Source organism: Balearica regulorum, chromosome 2, assembly GCF_011004875.1.
Source record: "Balearica regulorum gibbericeps isolate bBalReg1 chromosome 2, bBalReg1.pri, whole genome shotgun sequence".
In the NCBI taxonomy this organism is placed as follows: domain Eukaryota; kingdom Metazoa; phylum Chordata; class Aves; order Gruiformes; family Gruidae; genus Balearica; species Balearica regulorum.
The window spans coordinates 72057502-72084560 of record NC_046185.1 but is presented as its reverse complement, the minus strand read 5'-3'; the positions used below and the strand labels follow the sequence as shown (position 1 = coordinate 72084560).

The window sequence follows — 27059 nt, the reverse complement described above, 5'->3', positions numbered from 1 at the left end:
TCACTTTGCACATAAATAGCTTCAAATTACCATGCCGTGCCAGCGGGAAAGGCATGTGAGAGTGAATGAATACCAAGTGACTCCATGACACCAGTACGACACAACAGAAAATAGCATGAGAACTTGACAAAGTACTTCCCTCAGATAAAACCATGCACAACTAGTTAATGAAAAGTTCTCTGAGGTTAGCAAGCTAAATTAGCAACGTCTGTTGGATTTTAATTGTTCTAAGAGTCTCTGACCACAGTATACAACTGCCAGCACTGGCAGTTTTCAGTGTCCCTGGGACAAATTTTGAGTGGGGCACAGTGGGGCCAGGTCACACCATGCCTGGGGAGGGACACGGACCCTCGTACTGCTCAGAGTTCAGCCAGTGTATCTGTTCTAAGTTGCTCCTTAGTGTATGATGAAAGAGGGAGGGTGTTGCAACACTTTGTCCTGTACTTTTACACGTCTGAGGACTCATTCTGTTTGCAGGGACAGCAGCCGTTCGGATGCCAGATGTCCTGCTGTGGGTCTGATATACAAAAGGGGGGGGGGGGGGGCCACGTCCTCTGCACCCTCAGAAAACCTGTGCAAGCTTTCGTCTGAGTATTTTCCAAGACCAAAAATAAAATAGTTTAGACTATTTAGACTTCTTGTGCTTGAATATATATATATATATATTAGTAGATGCAAACTTTCCTAGACAACGAGTGTTTGCAAGTTGTGCCCAGCTCCTGTAGCTTTTTCTCTAACTCACTAGACACTACTGAGGAACAGTCGTTTTTTCCAAGTACTGACTGACAGAGAAACCAACTCAGACAAGAACCTCCTCTTTCAGGTGTATTCAATCATTACATCAAGATTTGGATAGCAAGTCAAACACAGAAATTGTGCATTCTTGTTCCTTAAAACAGAATAATGACAAACATTTGACGTAAACCAAATTCAATTTCATTTCAGAATGGAAGTGTTTTCTGGAGGAAGCTTTTTGAATAAACAAAATACAAAGGCTCTGAGGGTAAGCACAAGTCCAAAGCACTTGGTTAAAGCAGTGAAATTATAAATATCTAATACATGACTCACTGTGAATTACATCCATGAACAATGGATACCTCAGAGGCTCTTCTTCATTTGTAGAAGTAAATAGATGGGTTCAGCAGTGCAGAACCTTCTGTTGTCTTCTAGTTTTGGTTTACTTTGGGAAATAACAACTCACAAACTTTTCAACAGCTTTATCCGATTCATCTAAGTACCAGAAAACAACAGACTTGACATTAGATCATGGCTGGCTTTTCAAACATAGCCTCATGGAAAACAGCCCTTTGAGAAACCAAAAGCTGATTTCACTTCTGGACCGAGGAGCCATCTCTGCATTAACGATCCTGGCCAGACTACTTTAATCCAGATGGGACACTTACCTCTGAAAAACAGCAAAAACCATGAGATGGGCTCAAAGCTGGAATATAGCTACCTAGGAGAAGCTGATGTTCAGAATTGCAGTGTGCTGACAAGTTGTGGTTGCAGGTCTGGAATAGATCGGCTCACGGAAGAAACTGGGTTTAACATAGAAATGCACCTAATTGTAGGCTATGCATGAGCCATGCAAGGCAAGATGCTCTTCATTTGAGATCAGTGTCATTTCAAATTTGCCTCGAAATTGCTGTACTAAATCAAATTCCCTGATTTCTCACATTTTGTCTTACTTGGTGGGTATTTGAGAAACCCCTCAGCAATTTTCAGTGGGAAACGCTACAACACGCTTTTTTTTTTTTTTTTTGGTCCCCTTTTCCCATTCTAACTTTGCCATGGTCTGTTCCCCAACAGCACAATTCTGGAATATCACCCTTCCAGGATGACTTCACAGTGCCAGCACAAAAAATGACTAACTTGTTCTGTGACACATATTTCTTGGATTATTACACACAGGTTTCTGATGTACGTCTGCACATGACAGTGGTGCTCAAAGATGCCCAAAGTTCAAACCTCCCTAACATTTGTCCCTATTCATAGTCCTGAGTGAGTCACTTCTCTCTTTATGCAGGGCACCTGCCTATTTTCTTTTCCACTGGAAGGGACCCACAACTGCCACCACACCAAGTGAGAAGCAAGGCAGGCTAGTTGACATGAAAGGGAGGGAAGAGAGGCCTCTTAAATGGCACCGTGCTTAAGAGGCACCTCTCTATTGATGATGACTTTGAGTTCTCTAAATCTGATTTATGGGCCTGAGGATACCTACATCCTTTCCTTCCTAAAAAAATATTACAAACTGGGTGGCGAAGGACACAAGCCTCTGTAACCCACACACCCAGCAGAGAAGAGGCGCGCTCTGCCTTCTCCTCCCTTCTCTGGGGGCTGTGTCTATGTTTTGTCTGAGTAGCTGCCTCATAACAGCTGTATAATCAGAGGGACAGGGACGTACCCACATCTTTCACCATCCTAGGAATGACCTACCTGTTGGGTTACAGAGTCATGCTCTTCTTCCTCTCCCACCCTCTGTGAATCCAAAAGAGCATGAATGAGTAGCTCAGTCACGTGTGGATCCTGCCTCACTGTGCCCATGTCCCTCTTTCTCTGGCCCAGAGAACCACAGATCATTTCTGTGTAAACCTCATGGGAAGGGAAGTACAAGCCTTCCCAGTGATTCCCACACACACCCAGTCTGGGTAAGTCCCCAGTCTCGCCTACTGACTGATGGGTTAAGGCAGCGGAGAAGGACGGTGTTGGATCCCTTCAAGCAAAGGCGAGGGATATGAACCTTCTCTTCTCCAACACCCTTGGTGAGAACTCCAACCTCTGGATAACAGAGATGGCTCCAACAGGACTGCCTCTGGACATATTTTAAAGGAAACCAGTGATTATTAGTGCATTTTGCGCAGGGCCTGAGCTGAGTGTGCAACTCATTGGCATGCTGACTAGATGGATGGAGGTCATCAGTGGAATAGCTGGAGGGACACCTCACCTGTGAATCCCAGCAGTGATGAGACACAGTCAGCGTGTCAGTCCTGAGCCACTTACTCACCCTGTGAGCCTGGCAATGCCTCCAAGCAGAACATAGCATCTCATGAGCTCAAAGGTCAATAATGCAACCACCACCAATAGACATGTCAAGTACAATACATATTTTATTGGTTTCATTTCCAAGAAAGTTAAAAAACAGACTGAAGAGGAAATGCATAGCATAATCTCTACAATTTATGAACAACAATCATGTTCTTTATGCAGTCCTTCCTTTTGATTTGTGTATAATTTTGACAGAAGGGTGACCTAAAATTTTGACCATAATTTGAAGGATGCCTTTGAAAGTACATAAATCATAAACTGCATGTGAAATATCTTAGTCATATCAGAGAACACAGAGTTCAGAGGCTTCTCCTAAAAATGCTGATTTCGGTTCTGTGATTTCAGTCTCCTGGCTATTATTAGAGTTTGTAATAATCACAATTTTTGCCTTGAGATTTGGGAAGGAGATAAAAGTCCCACAGAAAATGGAATGTGTCCAAATAATTCATTGTAAGGAAATATGAACTTAGTTTTCAAATACATAGAGGAATTCCTATGTACAGCACTCTGGAAATACTGTATTAAGTACATTTCTTATCCACAGAAGGTAAACATACATCTGCAATTAGTCCAAAGATTTAATTTTGCACCAATGGGAGTAGTTAGATGAAAGAGTCTGCCTTCATATGAAATTTTCTTTTTTCTATATACTCTGAAGATTGAGAAGTCACCCCCTTATAGAACATTTAATCTTTCTACATAATATACACAGTGTTTTGAAGTGTTTATGCCCTTTTAATTCCTGCAGTACCTGGGTTTGTATTATGCCAAGTTTATCTTTCTTTGAATTCTCTTCACATTAAGGGAGGGATGTTATTTCTACAAAACTTATAGTGCATGTCATTTAAAAGTGACTATTCCTGCTTCAAGATTTTCCACAAAGTACTGTCACTGACAAGAATTTGTCTTCATTGATGGGAAGACATCTCAATACCGACGGGGACACTCCACTTACTAGAAGCGAAATATTATCCTTTGTTGAGATGAAAGATTCCTTATGTCTCTTACATCAATCTGAAGTGTTGTGACATTTCCCATCACTGTAGCACAAGGATGTTCCTTCTGGGAAATGTACAGAATATACTAATGAGTATGTTCATATATCAGAGAAAATCTTTTTCCCCCTCCTGTAAAGTGACAAAATTATGCTTGATCTAATATTACTAATCCACAGCAGAAACTGTAATTGCCTGTAAATAATAGGTCAAAATGACCAAGCATGACATTTTTAAAGTTCAAATCCTCTCATCCTTAGTTATCATACATTGCATTAAGGCTATTCGCAAACAGTATTTGTCAAGCCACTATGTACCAAAGAAGTGACTTATTTTGTAGTAAATCCAATAACAAGTGAAACAGAGTTTGCTGAGGTTTGCTTTCAATTTCCTTTTCTAACTTCTGTGCCATTTTAAACAAATGACATACTGGTGAGGTGAGGAGGACAGAGCAAAGCATCAGAGATCACCTGAAGGTCAGCGTACAGCAGGTCTTTTCATATTAAATTTGCCAGAGCTGCACTGGCTTTCTATCCAACAAAACAATGCTCTTCATAACAGAAAGGCAAAGAGTGAAACAGTTAAGAGATTTAGATACCAGGAAACTGCTTTTCAAAGTTCCCAAAAGCCTGCTCATTACAACATCAGATAATTGACTATTAGACAGATAACCCCCCTGCTTTTCAAAGCAGACATCAAGGAGCAGTGCTTGGGCTCTGAAGTGGAAGATACAACTCTCAAAACTGATCCTCAGTTTACATACATATGAAACACCTCTCTCTTTCCATGTCTTTTATGGCAGGTTATAAGAAACAGATAATGTCTCCTCTCATTTCCATTACAAAGCTCTGCTGAGCGACTAGTAAGAGTTTGTTCCAGCTGAAGTGAGTAAAACCAGTTCTTCAAAAGAAGAAAAAAAATAAAAGAAAGAAGAGACCAGTTCAAAAACAAACAAAAAAAAAAAAAAAAAAAGAAGAGAAAGAAAAAAGACCATCTTTGAATTCTGATTCGCACACTGGGCGATACGCTTCCCTTTTCCCATTGAACCCGCTCTGCGGTAGTTGCTCCCCTTTCACAATCGCTGTTTGACCAATTCTTTCACAAAGCTGCCCGGTTCCTCTCTAGGGATATACTCAAACAACTCAAGGATTGCTTCAGCCAGAAGCACTTTCACACAGTTTGAGCCAAAATCGCCCCAAGGAAGACCTAAATCACGCTGGATGAGAGTTCTGACGGTGCTTTTAACGGGGCCAAAATTTCACTTCCCAAATGGCAACAGAGATGCCAATCTAGGAGAATTTCCTCTTCCAGAAGGTCTTCCTGGAAGCATGAAATCGCCCTGTGGCTGGCTGGACACATGTTGGGGTCATAAAACACCTGGCCTCAGTCTTGCATTACACTGTCTTTCCATATGTTTTTTCACTGTGTGGCTTTGCTTTATTTATTTTTTTTAATTTTCACAATAATTGATATTTCAGACTAAGTCCTAGGTTTCAGACATTTGCTCTCAGAAATCAGAAAGCATGAGTGATATTTAAGAGAGTAAAGAACTCAAAAGCCTTCTAAGAAGGACATAATCAAATGCACAAAGAGTAAGAAAAAATAATACTTTGACCTGTTCAAGATGGAGAAGCATCCAGACTTTCAAGAATTCCCTTAAGTGGCCATTAGAGACCGCTGAGGATAAACAAAGTTTCTATAGAAAACACAACTGTATTAGTTGAAAAATCTCTAATGAGAGAAAAATGTGTCAACATCCACAAATGCATAAGGAAACAAGTGTGTGGGAAGTCAGCATGTAAAATAAATCAGATGGAAAAGCAGTAAATGGGAATGAGAGAAAGAAGTGGAGAATAAACAGATGAAATTGCTTCACAGGGAATGTGTTTTGCAAATGGCATACTGAATCTTCATTGATCTTTGTGCCTTTTTGGCATCCTCACCTATTCTGAAGCATGAGACACAGATTTCCCAATAACAGTTCCCTCCTCTCCGGTGCTTTCAGACTGTCTATGCACCACCTTCAGTTTCATTTTTGAAAAGCTGAATGGACTGCTACTTTCATGTCGCTCTCTCACTGTTCCCTTCCCACCCACACTGCATCTAAAATATGTCCTGCATCCTCTCTCCCAATTGTGGTTTTAACAAAGCAACATAAGGAAGTAGTTTATTGTTGTGTTTACTTTCCTTCATTGAGATGTGGGTTTCTGACAATGATGTTGGGCTTGTTTTGGGAGTCATCCACCAGTAAAACTTGATCAAACCTGTTGCATCCTGAAGCAATTGAGCAAAATAGAGTTATGGCTGCTGTAACCTAATCACAAGCAAAAACATGTAGGTGAGCTGTAATTATCAAGGGTTCTGCCATCTGATAACATTTACAGCAAACAGAAAATTATAAGACTTAAACCAGCAGCAAATGAGTAGAAGCTCTTTTTTTTTTTTTTTTTTTAATAACTGACTACTGACTTTTCCCTGGAGTTGCAAATAAATTTCAACTCCATCAGAGAATCTACCCTGAACATTTTTCTTCACTGGATGTCGGGGGTTGAATTTCTGTATTCTCCTTCAGCACTGGAAGTACTTGAGACCCAACCGATAAAACATCTGGAAAGGATGAGTGCAAAGGCTGGTTCATCAGGTATATGCCAAAGTTTGTCTGAAAAAAGCAAAATATTTATTGAGATGCAACTCATGTTAATCAGATCTATAGAGGATCTCACAACCCAGATATGTTTAGAAAGACAATATTGCTTTAAGAATAAGGGGGTATGTATGATCTCCATGTAATTAAGAATATTTTTAACTAATTAACTATAATAGACTGGTAAACAAAAGCTAACCCCATGCTATTCAAGAGCAATACCTTAAGTAAGTGAATAAATAACGTAGTATTTCAACACGAGTGCCATAGTATCATATATGTAATTTACACTCCCTCATAGTCTTGTCATTTAATGACTGTTCCAGCTTCTTGACAAATACAGTTAATGCATCATCGCAAATAAAGGCTAGGCAGCACGAGAATCCATGTGTGTTCAAACAGTGAGGAAAAGTCTTGCATCTTCTACCATGAATTATTCGCTGTGTTAACAGAACTTGGTTCTGTCTAGCCTTTGTGAATTTCCCTTCATTTGTTTTTATGAATATTTATTATATTTTACAGCAAATATTCAGAAAGTTTGTTTTATTAGGACTACCACTTGCTATCTGTCATTAGCTGTGAAGCCATCCTACATAAGTATTAGAAATACTTAGATATGTGTCCTTGTGATACTGAATAATAAAGAAAAGAGGAACAGAAAAACCACTTTGCCCACTGACCACACAACCCTCGCAGGCACTGAAAACCTGATCTGAGTGTCCGCACTCTTATTTGTGGTCTTAATCTTAAGCACATTGACCGTTACAGCTGTAGCTGTGAACAGCTGGGTGGGATCTGGAAATGTGACAGTAAGAGATTGGTGTGGTTTTGTGGTTTTCTTTTCCAACAGTAGAGAATTTAGAGATGTGCAAGAAACAGACTTGCAATCTCATGATAATATTTTCCAAACAATGAGATAATAGTTAATTAAAGAAATATATAAAGTAAGAAACAAAGGAATGCTGAAGAAGACCATGTTAAATTGATAATTGATTTGTAGACTTCAGATTGTCTTTATTCTTCAAACAGGACCTTGGAAACCCAAGACTAATTTTCTTGTCTTTTTTTACAGGTTTCAATAAAAAGTATTCTGGTTTGGTAGGCTACAGCCAAAATGCATCAGTCACTCAAAAGTGTAAAATAAATAAATATATATCTGAAAAAATAAATTTTAAAAACAAAACTCTATTCTCCTTCTCCATTTCCTGATTACATTTACTGCCTTTGTTCAGATCGATGATCCTGAAATTGAGGGAATTACATTTACAGCAGGTTTAGAAAAATATACTAGGTAAAAGGAATTGCAATAAATTAAAAACATAGTGTTAGCTGAATTTAAGGGAGCATGTTTGACAGACTAAATATGAAGCCAGTATGTTTTCTCCTGTTCTTGCACTGTATAATTGAATAAAGGAACAGTAATGAGGTAACACGAAACAGCTTTTAGTCTTAAGAATTAGCGAGATGTAAGGCTGAGACCTACTCCCAAGGAAGAGAGGCGCTGTAAAGCAGAGATCTATCCAAACATGGCCTCAGACTCTGAATTTGGGTCTTTCCATTTCATTTGTAATCCTAAATATTAAAAAGAAAACCGGCTCCCAAGCAGGTTTTTTTTGGCTATTTCTGCTATTCCTTCATCTCACTGGCATTTCACATATGTGGGCCGTGAGTTGGACCCCATCAGGCCTATCCTATTAATGACACTTTTTGGATACCTGTGACCATACTGGTGTCTTCAACGCAGGTGGGCACAGGGTAGATCCTTATGCCCAACGTTCTGGTATTTAATGCTGAGAAACGGCTGCAGCACAGTAAGATCCCAATCCAATAGCACAGTGACTGTGTTGGATCAGCCATGATGCTAAAATGGTAAGTTAGCAACCGTTTCATTTAAATTATCAAAGTACATAGTATTGTTTTTCCATTCTTGCTTTTCTCCTATTTGTTGACAAGCTGTGGTTTCTCATTCGGCATAAATGGTGGTTCTCAGCCTTGTGGTTAACAACTTGGATTTACTTCCTACACCCTACTGCAAAAGTCACAGTTGCCATAATTTGCTGTTTTAAAAAAATCAGGCAATCATAAAACAAAGATTGTAAAATGAATATTTGTCCATGCTACACCACATTACATACAGGAAGGAATTTTGTAACTCATCCGTGTAAACAAACTCATTTGCTACATGAGAAGTTTTTATTTATATTTACTGTATTGACATCTTGATTTATCTTAAAATGAGAGTAAAGTAAATCTGGGCAGATTGTGAAGAATTTAATTTACCAATTTTTCAATTGTGAATCATTTAGCAAGATTTTTTTTCTTAAAGCACTTTAAACCATTCAGAATTATTTAAGAAAAGGCATGTGTGAATATATCTTATGTTCAGGAGTTCTCAAATACTATTTTAATCCTGGCCCTTAGTATTTCTGGGCATCTAAAATCTCATAATAATTTTTTCAATGCTGACAGCGGGTGATGCCTAAGGAGTTTTCAAGGTGATGGCATACTGATGGTATACTTATTTTAGTAGTAATACCTGCTTGGAATTGCTGACCTCTTTCTTTTGTGAATGTTCTTAAGACCAAAATTTCACTTGTGATTACCAGAAGTGGATTTAATATCTTTTAAGTAAATTTCTTTTTTTTTTTTTTTTAATAATTACAAATATTGACTCAGCAGATACTGACAATAACAAAAAACCCCAAACACCCGAGCGACCACAAAAGCTGTGCATCTTGCCATTTCAGCTCTGTTTCGAGAGAGAGAGAGACAAAATGCAGAAATTGGCCCTTCTCACATTTCAGTGTTGAAAAATGAGGCTTTCAGAGGCAGAGATTACAGCCTGCAGAGTTATTACAATGAACCACATAATCTCTCTCTGCTGTTGCTACCCTTTCCTGACTTCAAGGGCATATTATTCTGCATATAACCTCCCCAAAAGACACCAAAAACTGGCCAGGGAGTGCTGGACTGTGACTTCTGTGGCTTTATCCGCTCGGTCTTCTGATGGCAGTAGGGGTTCTTCCCATCACCCTTAACCTTCACAGGGACAAAAATGTAAAGCTTCTTGATTAGTAAAAAGCACAACATTTCACCACTGGGAGAAGTAGATAAAACGTACTTGTTCTTGCCAACAGTGAATCATATGATAGCCATCACACTCACTTAAAGGAGGAGATATAAAATGCTGTCATTCTTGCGTGTTGTTTCAAGTACATTTACTGGATCAACAGTAATATGCACTGCTTAGATATTCACTGTCAGAGAAGTATCCTGCATGCAGTATCTCCTTTTGTAAGATAGAAACCTGAGGTGCTACATCTGACAAAGGCTGAGATGAGATGCCTTCAATATCCTACGCAATCAGTTAATTCAGACTAGCACTTGGTAGGGAAAATGCCCTGCTAGGATGTGTAACAAGCACATAAATGATACTGCATGCTAAAACTTAGCTTTGGATGGATGAGTTCTGGATTTTGCCCCTGGGTGTAGGTCTCAACTGCCTTCTCCCAGTAGATAAATTTACCTGTTCATGTCTGCTCGTTTTAATTCATAAAATAACATAAGCTCCCTCCCATGCAAAAGTTTGGGAGATGCAATCATTAAAGCTGAATGTGTATATATATATATTTCAATGTAAGGATGTTTTATTAGCTCTGGATTCACCAAAACTTATTAGCAAAGCCTTACAAAATAGGAGAGTGGATGTACTCACTTTCAACATGCTGATTTTTCATATTGGAAAAAAGGGAAGCTTTTAACTTGGTGTCAAAAAGCCCCATCTTGTTCTGTTGAAAATATCTGGACAGCAGAATGTTTTCCTAAGAACTGTTTTCCCTTTGCTTTACCTTAAATAAATGCATTTCCCAGTTCAGCCACCAATGAGAAAAGAGAACTGTATTATTTCAGAGGTCTATTAATTACATCAATGACGGTTTGCAAGTGTTCCAGATCTTTGGATGAAAAGCATTGCATAGTGTAAGGCCCTGCATTACTATGAAAATGATGATAATGATGCATCAGATAAAAGAAGTCATTTGCTATCCGTGCTAACGTTTCAGTAAGCAGTCCAAAGGCACGGCGTCCAGTTCTGCAGGGAAAGAAGCTCTCCCAAGGCACAATGAGATACATAAAGGAGGATCAACAGCCCGCAGGAAAAAACACAAGCCTTTTAGTGGATGAAGGCATGTGCAAACATAATGGATTTCCCTTGATGTACCGCTATCCATACATTTATGCTGGGGCAAACTGCTAATGCAATTCCCTTTGCTACCTTGATAGCAAGTCCCAGCTTATAGCAGTGCTGCAAATCTCCCCACAGGGCTTCCGCTATTGTTAGTGTTAAACTGCATCTGCAAAACACAGAAGACGGGCAAGAATTCAGTGTTCTTTCTGTCTATGTGTGCTTTGCATCAGGTGGTGACGCATGTGAAACAGCGTGTGGCTATTTTTATGCCCTTTGCTTAACGTATCTAGCCTTTCGTAGTCTCCTGCGGTAACAGAGAGAGCTCTGTTACAGAAGAAGAGCTCATTTTTCCTTCTCAGTCAAAAATTACAGAAGGAATCCTTAACAAGTGTTTCTTCAGAACTGATGGCAGCAGAGCTCAAGTTTGCTTTGTAGAGATGTTTGCACTTTTCTTTCAAACAATGTGATAAAAAGTTTCATAAAAAGTATTTGGCTAGGTTTCAGCACCCTGCTTTACATTTATCAGGAAACATGCAAATTGCTTGCGTGGCTAATTACAATAGCTGTAATCCATCTATGCAAAGCCTCAATCTTTCAGCTTGGAGCACCAGCTTCTCAGAGACTCAGAGGGATGGAGAAAAATACTATTTCAGAAACAAATATTGAACTGCCCCTTACGAGCCTTACTTCATTTAGCTCATTATTGAAGTTCATTGGCAGTGCTGTCATTTGGGCTACCAGTTTGATAAAGTTCCATATATTTTTTCTAGGTTGGTATTCTTGGAAAAACAAAAGAAAATGGTAAATACTGACACCTGGGTCTCTTGTTAAGCATTTGGGATTTTCTATCCATTTGTATGTGCAGTATCTTTAATGTTTTGGAAATCGAGCAACAGCCTTTCAAAAATGTCAGTTCCCCTTGCACTGGGAAATTAGCTTAAATCTTATTTTGCTGCATTTGGTTTTTGTAGTTCAAATGGCATTATTGACAGCTGGGAACAAACACCGCTAAATTCCTTCACTGAATCTGTATCTGACAAAAAAAGAAAATGAAGTCTATTAGATGACTCCTCAACAGAAAAGTGCATGCTAGAGACATGACTCACCAAAGGATTAGCTCTGCAATTTAACACAGCTACATGAACTCGATGTTCTTTCTCTCTCCCTACTGTGAACTGTGAAAGGTTTGGACCAATGTCCTCAGCCAGATCTGCTTAGCACACTGAAGATGTCATAGTCCTCGGGTGCCACTCACTGACAGCCAGCTGGTGACCATCACCCCACAGATGACTTGCAGGAGGGATGGGCTATGACGACATCTTCTCAGACCAGTTCAGGCAAAACTACGAGTTCAAACTCTCTCTTTCAGCTGTTAAGCTAACCCAGAGAACTTGGCCTCATGCAGAGCAGGACATGCTCACAAGATCCCATCTACCAGCAGCGCTGAAGGCTGGGAAAAAAAAAAAAAAAGCTGAAGGCCTGGTTCTTTGCAGCATGAATATTGTTGTGCAGCTGAGGGAAGTGGAGTGCTCGCCCTCTGTGAATAGCAGCACTGTGCTCTGCAGCGCCTCGCCTTGCCAAGCGTCTTTTATCTGGCGCCAGGTTGCTCTCAAGAGGCTGGATTGCTCTTTGCCTTAGTTCTGTACGCACAAGTTGGTTCTAGGAGTGCTCGCATCAAGAAAGTCTTTGCATTGCTGAGTTAATCCAAATGAAAGGGAAGCTCATCTTTGATGTGGGAAACATGCAGAAGATGCTTCGCCTCTCCTGAGAATCTGTGTACAGGGGAAGGTTTTGTTGCCACTTGAGAAGGTTCCTGAATACAGAGTGCTTTCCCTCCACAGAGGATTCAAGTCGTAATCCAGTAAAACCCACGTGGGTAGAGAAAGCCCTCCACATACCACACCCCATGTGGCAGTTGGGCAGCATCCCTACCCAGAGTGCCAGAACGTGCTCTGAAGTGTCCCAGATGTTCCAGTTGTGGCTCACCATTACCTGGAGAGGCTTCTCGTCCTCAGGCTACCCAACCATGGCCAGGAGCTCGTCTACACAAAAAGGCACATGCGCTGTGGTGATCTGGATGCCAGAGCCTGCTGTGCATCCCTAAGTCATCTCAGGTCAGTGGGAAGCTGTGCCTAGACAGCCGCCTCTCCCCCATCTCGCTCTGCACCAGGTGGCTGGCTCCCAGACAGAGCTGGCGGAGCTGCTCACCAAGGACAACATTCACTGAAAATGTAGCCCTTTGTTTACTTAATGAGTCACTGAGATGAATCAATTTATTTTTTTTTTAAACAAAGAATGCGTTATTGGTAACTTGTTTGTGCATTGTTTGGGTGAAGGATTTTTCAACCCATTTGTTGTTGCCCTGTCCCTGTGCTGTGCCCAGTCTCTGGTGTTTGGCTGGTGTTGGCGAGGCTTCTGAGCCCTGACTGGCTAACCAACTTTTACAACAGAAGCTTAATGAACAAGAAACAATGAATTTAGAGTAAGGATTTCCAGCTAAATAAATACTTATGAGGAGATTTGTGAAGCTTTTGGGATGCCGAACTGTCTAGCCATTGTCTGAGTACTCTCAATTTCCAGAAGCAATGCAATCTTAGGAAGCAGAAGGCCTCCAGACGAACTCCTGTATTTCACACTTATTCTCCAGTCACTTTCTTAATCAATTACACTCTGCTTCGACTATATTCACATGTGCTGTTTTTCCTGCTAAGTAGTTTCTCACAGTAAGAATAAAGTTTAGTCTTACGAGCTAACTGTTCAAACATTTTCTGAATTTTTTGCAGATTTCTCTTCTTGAATGACATCAGTGCATCAGCTGATGTTTTTCAAGATGAAAATAAACGCATTTAAATCAGTACATACTGAGTAAAAGCAAGCACAGTAAAAAATAACGCACATTAATAGTCAATTTCTGAATGAAAAACATCTTGAGCATTTTATGGGAATAAACCATGTCATATCTGGGTTGTAAGTGCATCCTCTTTTTACTGAAAACCAAATGGTAATGATTAGCATAACAACGTAATCATGAATATTCTCTCAGCAGGTACTACCCTATGCATGCAATGAAGTCTGTACGTCTCTGTACAGCTCTTTTGGAGCACTGTACTGACCTTTCTACCTCTGGCAGCAGAGAGAGACTGCAGAAATTCTTTGTTTCGTTCCCCAGACTGTTGATCAATGCAGATTATTTGACATCTGCTACACGGACCCACAACCTGAAATTTCAGTTAAAGAAGATTCACAGCTGTATATCAAAGCAGTACAACACAGAACAGTACAACCTTCTGACCATCATAATACCTTAAAAACTTATCTTTCACATGTGTGTTCTTTCATGCTTTCATTATATAAGAGGTCAGGCCTGTTCACCTAATGTAGGTACCTTTTCAAAGGGTCTACTTGTGAAGGTGAATATTTAATTTTTTTAATTTTTTCTTAAGGAAAACTTTCCCAGAGACAGAATCTGAGAAATAGCAAACATTTAAATATTTGTATTTCCTGATGGCTTCACTTCATCTACAGGCTGGCAGGACGAGTTGCCCAAAGGAGAACTGAATACAAAATTAAGCCAGTGTCTCAGGATTTAACCCAAAGAGGATTTTCTTGGGTTTGTTTTACATTGTTTCAGTGCAGCTGAAATACACAATATCTTTCTTACATGCACAGCACTTGTAGATAATCAGAATGCAAAATGTGAGTTTTCACAAGTTTACATAATCAGAAGGAATAATGAGATCCTCTAGTCTAACATCATACGTAATACAGAGCATGGATCTTAAAGTTAATTCTTGTTGGAACTAGTGTGTGTTTTTAGGGGAAAAGACCTTGCAACAAATTTCTTCTTAAAGCATTAAAATGAAGAAGGAAGACATATTGCAATTTCACTTAATATTGCATCCCTAACTTTAGCAAAGATGTAAGTTATAGAAACTAACTGTTCTTACAGTATCCCAATATACATATTCTACTTTTGTAAGATGTGTCATAAATTTCAAATAGGGCAAATAATTAAACCTTGCACTGCAAACATTTTTATATGCTGATCTGAAGTGCTATTTCAGTTTTGTGAGATACATCTAAAACTGCTTGTACAACTCTTCAGTGTAATCATCAAAACCATACATCTGGCTCAGCTTTTTCAGAAGATGATTTTCCACAGCTTTAATATTTTATTAAAAGAACAAGAAAACAAGACAGAGAAGGAAATATTTTTCCCTGCTTTTCTTTGTTCAACAGCTTATTCTATCGTTTTCCTGGCACCAAGCACCATTAACATAATTTCTACTGTTACTACATCAGTATCTGAATAAGGACCTAGCAGATACTGGAAAAGATAGTGCAAGTTGCATAAGCCTTTTTGTTTTCAGCTTGCATTCCTAAAGTATTTCAATGCCAGAAACAGAAATGCCTTTTCATTTTGTAGTTTTACAGTATTGTCCACAACAGGATCCTGAGTTGAGTTCCTGAGTGCAGCTCCAGCCTCTAAGAAACTATACACAAAGGATTTTGTCCTTTGTGTTCCTCTTCTCCTAACTAAAGAAATTTTTTACTCTATTTTCTCTACTCATATTGCAGCTTACTGATCAAAGTACACATAAGAAGAGAGCAGATAAGTCATATTTTTCACCCTTACTGAAAAAAAGACCTCTTCATTTCTTACAGCATGCTGACCAGAAAGAAGTAGCAGTGATGTCTATCACAGCTTCTAGATCTGACCTTAGCAGATGTTATTCACACCTTCATTGTCCTCCCTAAGAAATCAATGAATAAGCCACTTTCACATCCTAGGAAATGCATTTTCAAACATGTATTTCATATCTAAGGACCAGACAATTCCAACAGAACATGTAATACGTGTGTGCATCATTCCTTTAGGTTTCACATAGCTTCTCATGGGTTCTTTGTTGAAGCTTTTCTCAAAAGAATGTATTTGCCAACAAAGTCTGACTTGTCAACATTTTCCGTACAGTACAAAGCACATTACGTTGTTAGGTATGATATGAAGCATAACATACAAAAACCCATACCAGGTTAGACTTAGAAACATGTCTTGAATGGAGATTAAGACAAAATGCATACAATAAAGAGCAATAGACAGTCATCGTTCACTTGTATTCATGTCCAGTCTTTTGGCAATCAGTTGCTTGATGTGCAGCAATCCGAGGCTACATTTGGACTATTATGCTTAACAGCAACCATTATTCTCTCGTAACATGCCAGCTAAATATTTGCTGCAAACTCTGCCTCAAAACAGTGATTATTTTTCTGCTCAGTTGGATAGAGGTGGAAAATTTTATGAATTACAAAATTTAAAAAAAAAAAGGTGTGGAGAAATATGTCAAAACCTCTCAATTTTATTGAAACATATTTGCTACAGGTCACAGCATGATTTTTTTTTACACACTTCATAAATTTCAGCTGCACAAACTGTGCTGCCCATGTTCCAGTCAAAACCTTGCAAAAATTTCTCTGTCTCCAGAGATCAAAATACTTTGTGATAGACTGTGACTAGGACAAGAGAGATGGTTCCTACCTGGAATTGCAGAGCACCTATTGAAATCTCAGCCCACTCTTCTTCTTCAAAGGACTCTGGTGCACTGATGACAATGTTGGCACGGAAACGTTTGATTAATTCCTCTATTTCCAATGGTTCTTCCAATCTGTCTCACAGAGTTGACAGACAAAAAGAAAAAATAAAGTTTATTAACTAGTTCTGCACTAGATATTTGTGCTGTAAGAATCTAGTGGCTAATATCATTCAGCAAATGTTTCTCCAGAATAACATGGACCAAGTTTTATTACAAACGCTATGAAAATGGCACAAGGTACTTAACTATAATTTGTAATCCTTCAACTATAATTTGTAATCCTTTAGGTGGCTTCTTCAGAGGTGAAACCTGGAACTGTGAAGTAGGTATGAAAGCACGTAGATAGGCGATTGTGAGACAATGCATGTGAGAAAATTCCTTATTTGTTATCATATGTAAGGCTAATGGTAACAAATGAAAAGATCTGTTGAGTTAGCAATAATTTGACTTGTTACATATTTCTAAAAAGAAACCAAATAGAAACTTATTCTGCATATGCTGCAGTGGCAAAAGGTCACAAACAGCAGATGCTGAAGGTGAAAAAGGCCAGTAAAGGCATTTTATGAGAGAATGTATTCCTCATATTATTATTATTTGCCTTTGGGATGCAGCAGATTGCAACAAATGATAGGTGTTTTGAAAAAAATTAATCTCTGTGTGGTGATATCTCCACCTCTTTACAAGCATTTGAACTGCCAGAGTGTAGATTTGTGTCAGTGCGGAGAACATATATGAGGCAGACGGAGCAGCAGACTGCATACAAATATCAGAAATCTGGCTGCACCTTTGAATTGTCATTCTTCACTCTCCTTCTAAAGGAGAACCTGACCAGAACCAGAAAAAAAGACAGCCCTAAAATTTGCAAAAGAGTTTGCTCAGCACCATTGTTAGTAGGGAAGAGCATTTCTTTTTGCATTAGCTATTATGGACATGAACAACTTTCGATACTCTATCAGCTGTGGTCTGACAACTTTGGGATATGACACCCTACAGCAGAGGCAGAAACTTGGGTAAGTAGTGAAAAGAGAAGTTTCTGTCCTGGAAGAAAGGTATTTAAAAACAGTAAGGACATACTGTTCAAAATGTGCTTTAAATAAAATGAGGAAAAACATGCAAAATCAAAGCACAGGGAAAACTGTTCACATCAAGTCTTGGCAGAAGAGGTCTGTCAGGTGAAAAAAAGAGCTTGATTCTATTTAAAATAGTCTGGATGATCATCTTTAGCAGACAACTGTGCATAAGGATAAACTGCCTGTGCAGACTTTCTGTCAAACCACAGAAGCCTGGCTCCACCAAGCCTTTGCTGTTCACAAGGTCTCCAGCTACCTGGGGGCAGAAAGTGGAATGGGAAGCTGAAGGGCTACGGGTTTTTCCTTGGAAGTTCCACAAGCAATCCCATGGCTGAGACACAATTGGTAATGATCGCAGGAGATAGCTGCCAACAGAAGGTGTAGACACTGCCGATGCTCAGACAGGGTGGAAACCAGCAGTTAGTCGTGAACAAGTTCTGTTACGCTGTTGTGCTTCCTAGCTTTGCTGTGGGGTCTTCAAGCTTGGATGCTGTGTAGCCTCTAGTTTTGAATGCATTTTCATAGAATCATAGAATGGTTTGAGTTGGAAGAGACCTCAGCGATCACCTAGTTCCAACCCCTCTGCCATAGGCAGGGACACCCTCCACTAGACCAGGTTGCCCAAAGCCCCATCCAACCTGGCCTTGAACACTTCCAGGGATGGGGCATCCACAGTTTCTCTGGGCAACCTGTTCCAGTGTCTCACCCACCCTCACAGTGAAGAATTTTTTTCCTTGTATCTCATCTAAATCTACCCTCCTTAAACTTAAGGCCATTACTCCTTCTGCTATCACTACACTCCCTGAGAGTCCCTCTCCAGCATTCCTGTAGGCCCCTTTAGGTACTGGAAGGCTGCTATAAGGTCTCCCCAGAGCCTTCTCTTCTCCAGGCTGAACAACCCCAACTCTCTCAGCCTGTCTTCACAGGAGGGATGCTCCAGTCCGCTGATCATCTTGGTGGCAATCCTCTGGACCTGCTCCAACAGCTCTATGTCTTTCTTGTACTGGGGAATTTTATGACATATAAGTGCCTGCCACCCCAGCCGCTACTGGTGGGGGCATCAAAAGCCCCAGTAACCTCAGAGCTGGACATGCAGCGTCCTGAGCCAGCTGCTGAAAACTACTCTGAGTTTCTCTGTTTCATCCTTTGCTGGTGCTCCTCCAAGACTGCAATGCCCCTACTCCGAGTCTCTCTGCCTTCAACCTGCTCAGGCTCACCTCTAAAATACCTCACCTTTTCCCAGCCCTCAGAACTGCTTCTAATTACTTTGCAGCATGTATCTGAGTAAATTTCCATTATTTCCCATCCTTCAAAACATGCTTTAGTTGGATGGAGTGACAGGAACCTTCATCCTGCAAATCTTAACAAGAGTCTGTTGTGAAAATCACTATATTTTGCCAAAGCCAGCCTGGGTGCTTTGGACTTTTGACAGCAGTGGGCCCTGCAATGCAGAACACAGAACATCTATTTAACAGGCAAACTTGAAAATGAATATTTGCATCTTCAGGGGTGTATTTCTAACAAGAACATTTGAGCATAAGGCCAGGCCATGGATATTTTCATGGAGGCAACCTGTAATGGCAACACCAGAGAGATGGATTTCTCCGTGTGCATGTAGCTCTCCAACAGTATGTTACATTCTAATTTTTAATTAAATTGTTGTTTCTGGTTTTGATCACCTCTCAAGAGTCAACTGCAAACTCAAAGATTAATTTTTACTTATGGAAGTAAGTTAAATAATTAAAGAGAAATTATTAAACCTCAATTAAAGATTTTAAATTGTTTTATAAATCTTAACAGGTTTCCATCAAGCAAAAACAAACCCACATGCCAAGAAGTTAAATTATACTTTATAAAAAAGAAAAACATTTAATAGAGACCCAAATGTGCAGATTCTTGAAAGTACATTGCACAGTTCAGCATTTGGAGAGTTCGCACACCATGATTTAGCAACAGCGAAGAATGAGGATGCTGTATATCTATGCTGAATTAATTTCCCCAGCACCTTGAGAAAGCAAGCTCTGCAAGGCAAAATAGGGAGGAGTTTTCCAACTTGTGCTGCAGAGCAGGAAGCAAGATGCTTCTCAGGCACCATGGCAGCTCCAGCCACATCTGGAGTTTTCCTGGAGAAAAAGGAGATTACAAGCCTAGTTGTACTGGAAGATATTAGGCCGAAAATCAGTGGATCATCTGACATTGCATGTTTTATCAAAGTTCCCTGTCCTTCTTCATCCTCACTTGCTGCTCCTGCTGGTGCTTTATTCTTCTTCTTAGCACTCAGATCCCATGTCTGGAAGGTTCCTCACGAGGTCTCACCATGGCAAAAGCCCAGTCTGAGTAAGGGATGCCTGCAAGTGGTGGTGTCCCAAGGAGAGGTAACCCAGACAGTCAAGCCTCAAAAAAAGGCATTAACTGTCACTGAGAAAGGGTAGTCAAAATGGCTGAGAGAAGGACTGATTAAAACCTTTTCCATGTATTTTTCCCACAGGAGGACTGCCATGATATCCTGAAATTGCCCAACTGTCTTCTCCTAAAGAAAGAAAACCCTCAGGCAATGCAAGCTCCAGCGGTCTGTAGTGATGCTTCATTCAGTGAGTGGTTTTAAATCCTGAAGCTATATATGTATGCTCCTACAGATATGTATATATATTCCTCCTCTACTCAAAACAGAAATTTCAGTCTTTGGTAGGTGACTAAGAGGAGAGATGACTCCAAGCTAGAGGCAGGGAAGTTTGGTGAGACAGGAAAAGGGGGCTCAGAGACAAATGCCAGGGCTGTGGGATGCACAGCTATGATGGAGGCCTTGAGGGCAGATTTTCTGTGGAATTTGAGCTTGTCCTAGTTATATGCAAGAAAAAACAACTTTCTATTGTCAGTATATGAAAATTTAATTGGTAATGGGTTCCTTATCTTCGAGCTGTGGGCTGGCTCAGTGTTTCATTTGCTGCTTCTATCTCCCACTTCTGAACAAGTAAAGCCAAATTCAATTAAGAAATGAAATGAATTCAGTCCTGCAAGTAGTTTTAAAATATTTCTGTTGTGAATGTTTGCTCTAAATCTTAATCCTTCCCATAGGAAAGAAATAGTTCAGCAAGTACTAAGATTTTGTATTTTCACCTGCCAGATTATTTATATTGAGAAAAGCTAATTATCCTTGTTCTTCCCACACATAGAAGTTGGCTGGTTCCCAATAGTCTCCTGCCACTGAGTCATTTGACAAGAATTTTGTTTAAGTTTTCCTAAAGGTGGCTAGCAGAAAGATTATGTTCAAGCATTTAATCCAAATTTTCAGAAGTCATACAGGAATGAGTAATTATAGCAGTTTAGTACCTATATATTTGTTGAATATTGAAAAGTAACTATCTCTAAATTTCCAGATAAAACAGTTATATTGGCATTTTACAGCAAGATTCTTGAATCCAAGACCAATGAGAGACATTTGGAGACAGAAGGACTTTACCGCGCAGAAATATGTTCTTTCAGCTTCAGAATGCTTGCTACATTTATCAGGAGGTATTGTGCTTCATTCACAAGAGAGAGTGAGATGTTTGTAGCAGATGCCAGACCTAAAAAAAAATCAATCCAACATTCTAAAATGATCATTAAGCATTAGGAAGGTTACACTAATCATTTCACCTCATCTTTCCTTTGACCTCTTATTCATTCTCATTAAAAAATTATTCATTTGGCTCCAGACACTAAGGAAAGATTCCAAGAATCCCCTCAAACCTGGAAATGATAATGATGCAATGCATTTAGAAACTGAGATAGAGTTGAGATTTTACCAAATTTGTAAAACAATTTACAAGAACAGTATCTATGGATTTTCGATGTTTTTTCCATTTGATCCTTTTTTTATAATAAAATTTAGTCTAAGAATAAATTCTTTCTTTATAGATTTTTCATGATCATTCTTCAAAATCATCATTGAGTTTTCACACAAAATCATGGTCATGATGATAAAAAAAACCCCAGACTGGAGTATCTGTACATTTTCACTAAATGTAAGAAGGAGAAGGGTAGCATAAACACAGTTTGGGTATAAATGTACCCTTTGAAACCTACTAGATCAATAATGGGTGACTCTCTCACCCTGTATCAGGGTAATTATATAGTCAATATGAAGTCCATGAGCCTGATGTTTACTAAGTGAGGAATCACAAATATCTTTAAGAGTGACAACATACCTTTTGTATTTTTCTGATGCGACCTGTTTTTCATGCCTGAACTTTGTCTTATCAAGCGACATGGACGACCAAGAAACATAGAGAACCAGCTAGCAATTCTTTCTCCACAGTCATATGTTTTTACCCTATTATGAGAAAAGAGGGACTTAACAAAATTTGATTGCCTAAACATTGATTTGCAAAACTAAAGATGAATTACAAAGATATTTATTCTGCTTCTTCCAATACAAAATACAGAATCTGTATTGTCTGATGAGTAATAAAACAGAGATGTGAAGTTCTGCATATTTTTATCTCTCAATTTCCTCAACTCTACTCTGTTACTCTTGAACTTAATATTCGCAAGATCTAATTTAGTTTCATACAGAAAATTACTGTGGAATAAAGGATTAAATAATCATAATGCTCAAGACACTGAAGTACAGTAACTGGTAGCCCATATTACGATATTACAATACAGTATGATGAAGAAGCTACTCTCTGGTCTGTGCTTTTTTCTGAAACAAAGAGGAATAATCTGAGTTGAATTTAAGACTGCCCCACTGTGCCACACTGTGTAATTTTTAATGATCCCATCAGGTACAATGATGTTAATTCCCTAATTTAATTCATGTTAGTAGAGACACTCCACATTAAAACATCGCTCCACTACCGGAGCCCAAGTATCTCTCTACCTAGAGATGGTTTCCATCACTAGTAAATTGTCTAGTGAGTTATGCAAGGGTGGCAATAGATTTGCCTTCTTCACCTGGATATAATCTCTCCTAGAAGGGTTTTGAGATCACCTCTCTCAGTTCAGGAAGGGCACAGATCAGACCACTGGGAAATAATTCTATTTGCCATTAGATTCCTCAGCCCTGAGTAATCTTAACTTCAATCTTAAGTTATTTATCTGGGCTCCCCTCACAGATAATGGACCATCTGTAGCTACCATCTGTATTAGGCCCCAGGATGGGATGACTCTCAGTCTGGGAGTGTTTAACTCTATTGACTACAAAAGGAGATTTCCCTGACATATAACTTTTAAATGGCATAAACAGGTAAGAGGAATGCAAATATATGCTTATAAATATCTAAAGGGTGGATGTCAAGAGGATGGGGCCAGACTCTTTTCAGTGGTGACCAGCAACAGGACAAGGGGCAATGGGCACAAAGTGGAAAAGAGGAAGTTCCATCTCAACATGAGAAAAAACTTCCTTCCTCTGAGGGTGACAGAGCACTGGAACAGCCTGCCCAGAGAAGTTGCAGAGTCTCCTTCTCTGGAGATAGTCCAAACCCGCCTGGACGCAATCCCATGAAACAAGCTCTAGGTGATCCTGCTCTAGCAGGGGGGTTGGACTAGACAATCTCCAGATGTCCCTTCCAACCCCTACCGCTCTGTGAATCTGTGAAATTCTCATGCTGATCTAGGTAGGATTCTTGTAGTAAGGAAAGTGAGGTAGCAGTGGTCCTATGCTCACCATTTTGTCCTATCCAGCCAAAGAAGCTGATCTGCATGGAGACCATGTGCTCTGTGAAACAAGAAAACAGCTCCTCACAGCAAAGGATGCTAAGGCCTAGAATTGAGAGAGGAAGCGGCTTGGCTTTATGAAATTCTTTGTAGGTTCAGCTGAGTTACATAGGTAGAAAGCCAGGACAAGTGAAATCAAAGAGATTTTCTAATCCTGCAGGGATCAGATCTCTCTTCAGCGGTTGTTCTGAATTTTGATTATGGTGCAGCTCTGCATCCAGCTCCCTGCTCTGAGCAGGGACAGATGCCAACCACAGCTGCATCTAGCCAGTTATGTCCTAGAACTGAAAGGAAACTCTGGCACTATCAGATGCAGGCACTGTGGCAAGAAAGAGGCCAAAAGGTGAGTCTCCACTTGGGATTTCATAGTCTGAGCTGAGTGATTCTTGTGTCCTTGCTGGTCAGTGTGTTAGGGAGAAGGCTGCTAATGAGAAGGCATGAACCTTCCATGGTCACAGTACAGGTGACCATACTCCCCAAATATTTTTGCCTACACAAAAAGAGGTGCTAGGGGTATTTAAATTCTCTCCTGAACCAATTCCCTCTAGCAGCCTGCTTGAGCTTAATACTGTACAAATCAGGAACAAAATTTTGCCCTCTTATTAATTTGGTTACTATTTTGAGTCACAGTGGTTGAGTTAGAGACACACATCATTCTTAGTATTTCATCAAATGTCACTGTGCAGTTTTTGTATTCCAAGAATCCTGTGTTTTCAAATTGCTTTCCCTTATCATCAGGCCATTTTCTGAGCAAGTACCATCATCTCTTCAAGGTCTTATTCAAAGTCCTTCTGTTGTAGCTCAATTCTACTCATTTTCTGCTTGTGTTTATTTTTGTGGAGTAATACTTCACATCTGTCAGCATTACATTTCATTCGGCACGTGACAGGCAATTTATAAAGGAGGGCCTAGCTCTCTCAGATTTTACTTGCTGTTTGCCTTGAGTTCCCCACTCATCTTCCTATTATGTCATTTAGCTTCAGTGTGGTACAGCTGGTGCCTCTAGCTAGGTAATTTATAGAACAAGAAACAAGGACAGCTGAAGTCTGAATATTGATCCCAAGGGATATAACCCATACTTGTACACACAACAGGCTCAGTTCACCTTTTTTTTAACTACACCTTTGTTGTCTTCTACCACTGATATCCTTCCCTTAATCTCTTTGATATTGTGGCCTGTCAAAGAGGAGGCTGCGTCCCTGCCTATTTCAGTAGAGCACTAACCTTGAGCATTTAGGGTCTTCTACAACATCAATAACCTCAACATCAGTAGCTTCTACTTGCATCTGTCCACTGTAAGATATTACACCAGAAAGCCATGTCCCTCCGATGTGAACAGCGCATGCTGATGGACAACCCCTGCTGAGATGAAGGCTAACACTGATGAATTGCCTCACAAGGGAAACTTGGGCTCAGTAAACTTTCATGGCTGCTGTGAAATTAAACTTCCTCATGTGACTGCTTGCAGATTGTACATCATGTGCTTTTCTCAGCTATCTCAATGTAAATTCAGAGTAACCACCTAAGACAACAGAACTGGATGAAATCACAGCATTGGAGAGCAGAATTAATAAGTGGAAAATGCCTTCAGTAGGGGTTTCTTTTGAATAAAAGCCTTTTAACAAAGACTGCTGATTTCAGACACTTTGCGGAAAAGACCCCAGACCACAAATCACCTCCTGTCCTACTGAAAAGCACTGTTTTGCTCCTATTTCTCATTTTTTGGGCCCGGAGGCTTCCCTGCTGAAACACAGGAACCTGGCATCGAGTGCTGCTGGATCTCAGCAGTTCCAGAGCCTCATCAACATTGTCTACTCATTCTGCCTTACTTCCTGTCTTGTTTATTTGCTAATAACAATCCACTTTGTGCAATTAGTCTTGTATCTCCCCTTTCATTGTCATTCTGTCTCTTTCTTCCTCCTCAGAACTCTAAGCAGTTTCCTATGAAAATTTCCTATATTTCATACATTAAAAATGACACAGTCATGACATGAAAGACAGGCTACAATAAATAGTATGGCAGCAAATTATATGCACACAGAGAGAAAGATAACCTAGGCTATTTTACAGCCTGGAATAGATGGACTAACCATGGGGAGGCTAAGGATGAGTCAACACTAAGGGAAGTAGGACAGATGGTTAAAACAAACGACTCTTGGGTGAATTCCACTACCTGAGGAAAATATACTTCTGAGGAAAAGATCCTCTTTATCATATGAATAGCTAGTAGAAAAGAAGGAGAAGATCATTTCCTGTATGGCTCCATGGGAAAAATGGCCAGGTCTTCTGCTAGTTTGTTTGTATGTTACCCTCAGTGTAGAGGGTTACAAAGAATTATTATCCTTAGTTAAAAGAAGATGTAAATGTGTAAGTGGCTCCAACTAAAGCTGGACTTACCAAGAGACTTGGTGAAACAAAACATAGTAGATAATGCAAATGTACTTTAGGAAGGCACTTGATAAACTGCCACTCAGAAAACTTAATGAGACTGGGAAGTACTTAGAAAATATGATGGATAAACACTTAAGTTCACTGATAGGAAATTAATTTATTCATAATGTTATATTTCACTGGAGTGGTATGTCTCTTGATTAGAGTTAATGTTATTTCACATACGCACCTGCAATATTCCCAAGATTGTTAAGGGGACACTGATCAACATGGGTGGTCAAAACAAAATTAAAAAGGGTTGTAAATATGGAAAGCTGTTTATAACCTCAGCAGGTTCTAGCAATTTTGAATCTGCACAGCACAAAATGGGCAAAATTGCCAGCACCATTACTGTCAAATGAAGGAACTGAATTCTAGAGTCCTGCTGAGGCCCCCAGTTGGCATTTGGAAGTAACTGGGGACACCTTTCCTTTTTTTCATCCTTGCAGCAAGTAAAACAAAGATCTCCCTTATTCAAGTGAGTGCTAAGTCATCATGGTCTCTTGTACCATGCTTCCCCACCTTTTTAATTTTCACTATTTTTTAGTGTTTCTCTACCAGACATGCTGGGCATGCCAAATTACTTACCTAAATCTGTCTTCTCCTGGTCCACTAAGTCATTGCTTTCCACCCTCCCCCTCTTTTTTTAAGGACTTCTGCCCCTGCATGCCCATCTGATCATGTCCTGAGTGTTGGTGATTTTCAGCTTTGATTCCTCTCTGTTCTCACTCACCTGTGCGAACAGACTTTACTCTCACAGATCACAGCCTCTTTTCCAGTATTTTCTTCTAGTGATACAGATATTGGGTCCATACCTAGATGGGAAGAGAGCAAACTATATTTAAAAAAAACCCCAATTTATGCAGAAACATAGGGTCATGAAAAAAGTTCTTATTTTTGCACTTGTTCACAATCACAGCAGCCTACAAAATAGCATGTGACAAAAATCCTTTTTGCTAGAATTATATTCTCTGCCTGCAGGTGGCTCCAAATGATAATGCAAAGAGCAAAGGCTGCAGATGACCTTGGTATCCAAACCCCATTAAGGAATACACAATTTCAGCTGTGAGTAACTTCATTCTTTGTGCATCTTGGGCAACAAAACTGGCACAGAATTACTGCTTCAGTCATGGTTACTGTTGAAAGGATGAGTTTATCACTGTTGTGCTCCCTCTAGCAAATGAGGAGATGAGGTTAATCACTGACAGGTTGGTGTTTTTTTTGAGTGGTGGGATGGAGATCATCAGAAAGATGAAAGCTGAAAGATGAAAGATGGAGGTGGGGGGAAAAAAATAAGCACAGGCTGTCCAAGGAAAGAAATATAAAGTGTCATAAAACTACAGTAATTTAAAGATAAAATGTATGGAAGCCACTAATGAGAGAATTATTCCCATCTATCCA

General features: G+C 39.7%; 1 protein-coding gene across 4 annotated transcripts in view; it reads right to left on the bottom strand.

Moving 5' to 3' along the window:
• Window positions 1–3089: 3089 nt before the first annotated feature.
• The window catches only part of MOCOS (molybdenum cofactor sulfurase), a 235268-nt gene continuing 211298 nt past the window's right edge, over window positions 3090–27059 (bottom strand). For 3 of the 4 annotated variants that reach the window (XM_075744682.1, XM_075744685.1, XM_075744686.1), the window contains 6 exons: window positions 26392–26473; window positions 21719–21843; window positions 20992–21097; window positions 16407–16533; window positions 13984–14088; window positions 3090–6699 (listed from right to left, as the gene is read on the bottom strand). In XM_075744682.1, the coding sequence (XP_075600797.1) occupies window positions 6553–6699; window positions 13984–14088; window positions 16407–16533; window positions 20992–21097; window positions 21719–21843; window positions 26392–26473 (692 nt within the window). In that variant the 3' untranslated portion in view covers window positions 3090–6552. Of the gene's footprint in view, window positions 6700–13983; window positions 14089–16406; window positions 16534–16761; window positions 18973–20991; window positions 21098–21718; window positions 21844–26391; window positions 26474–27059 lie in introns of those variants that run through there. The other variant, XM_075744683.1, reaches the window with a different exon arrangement.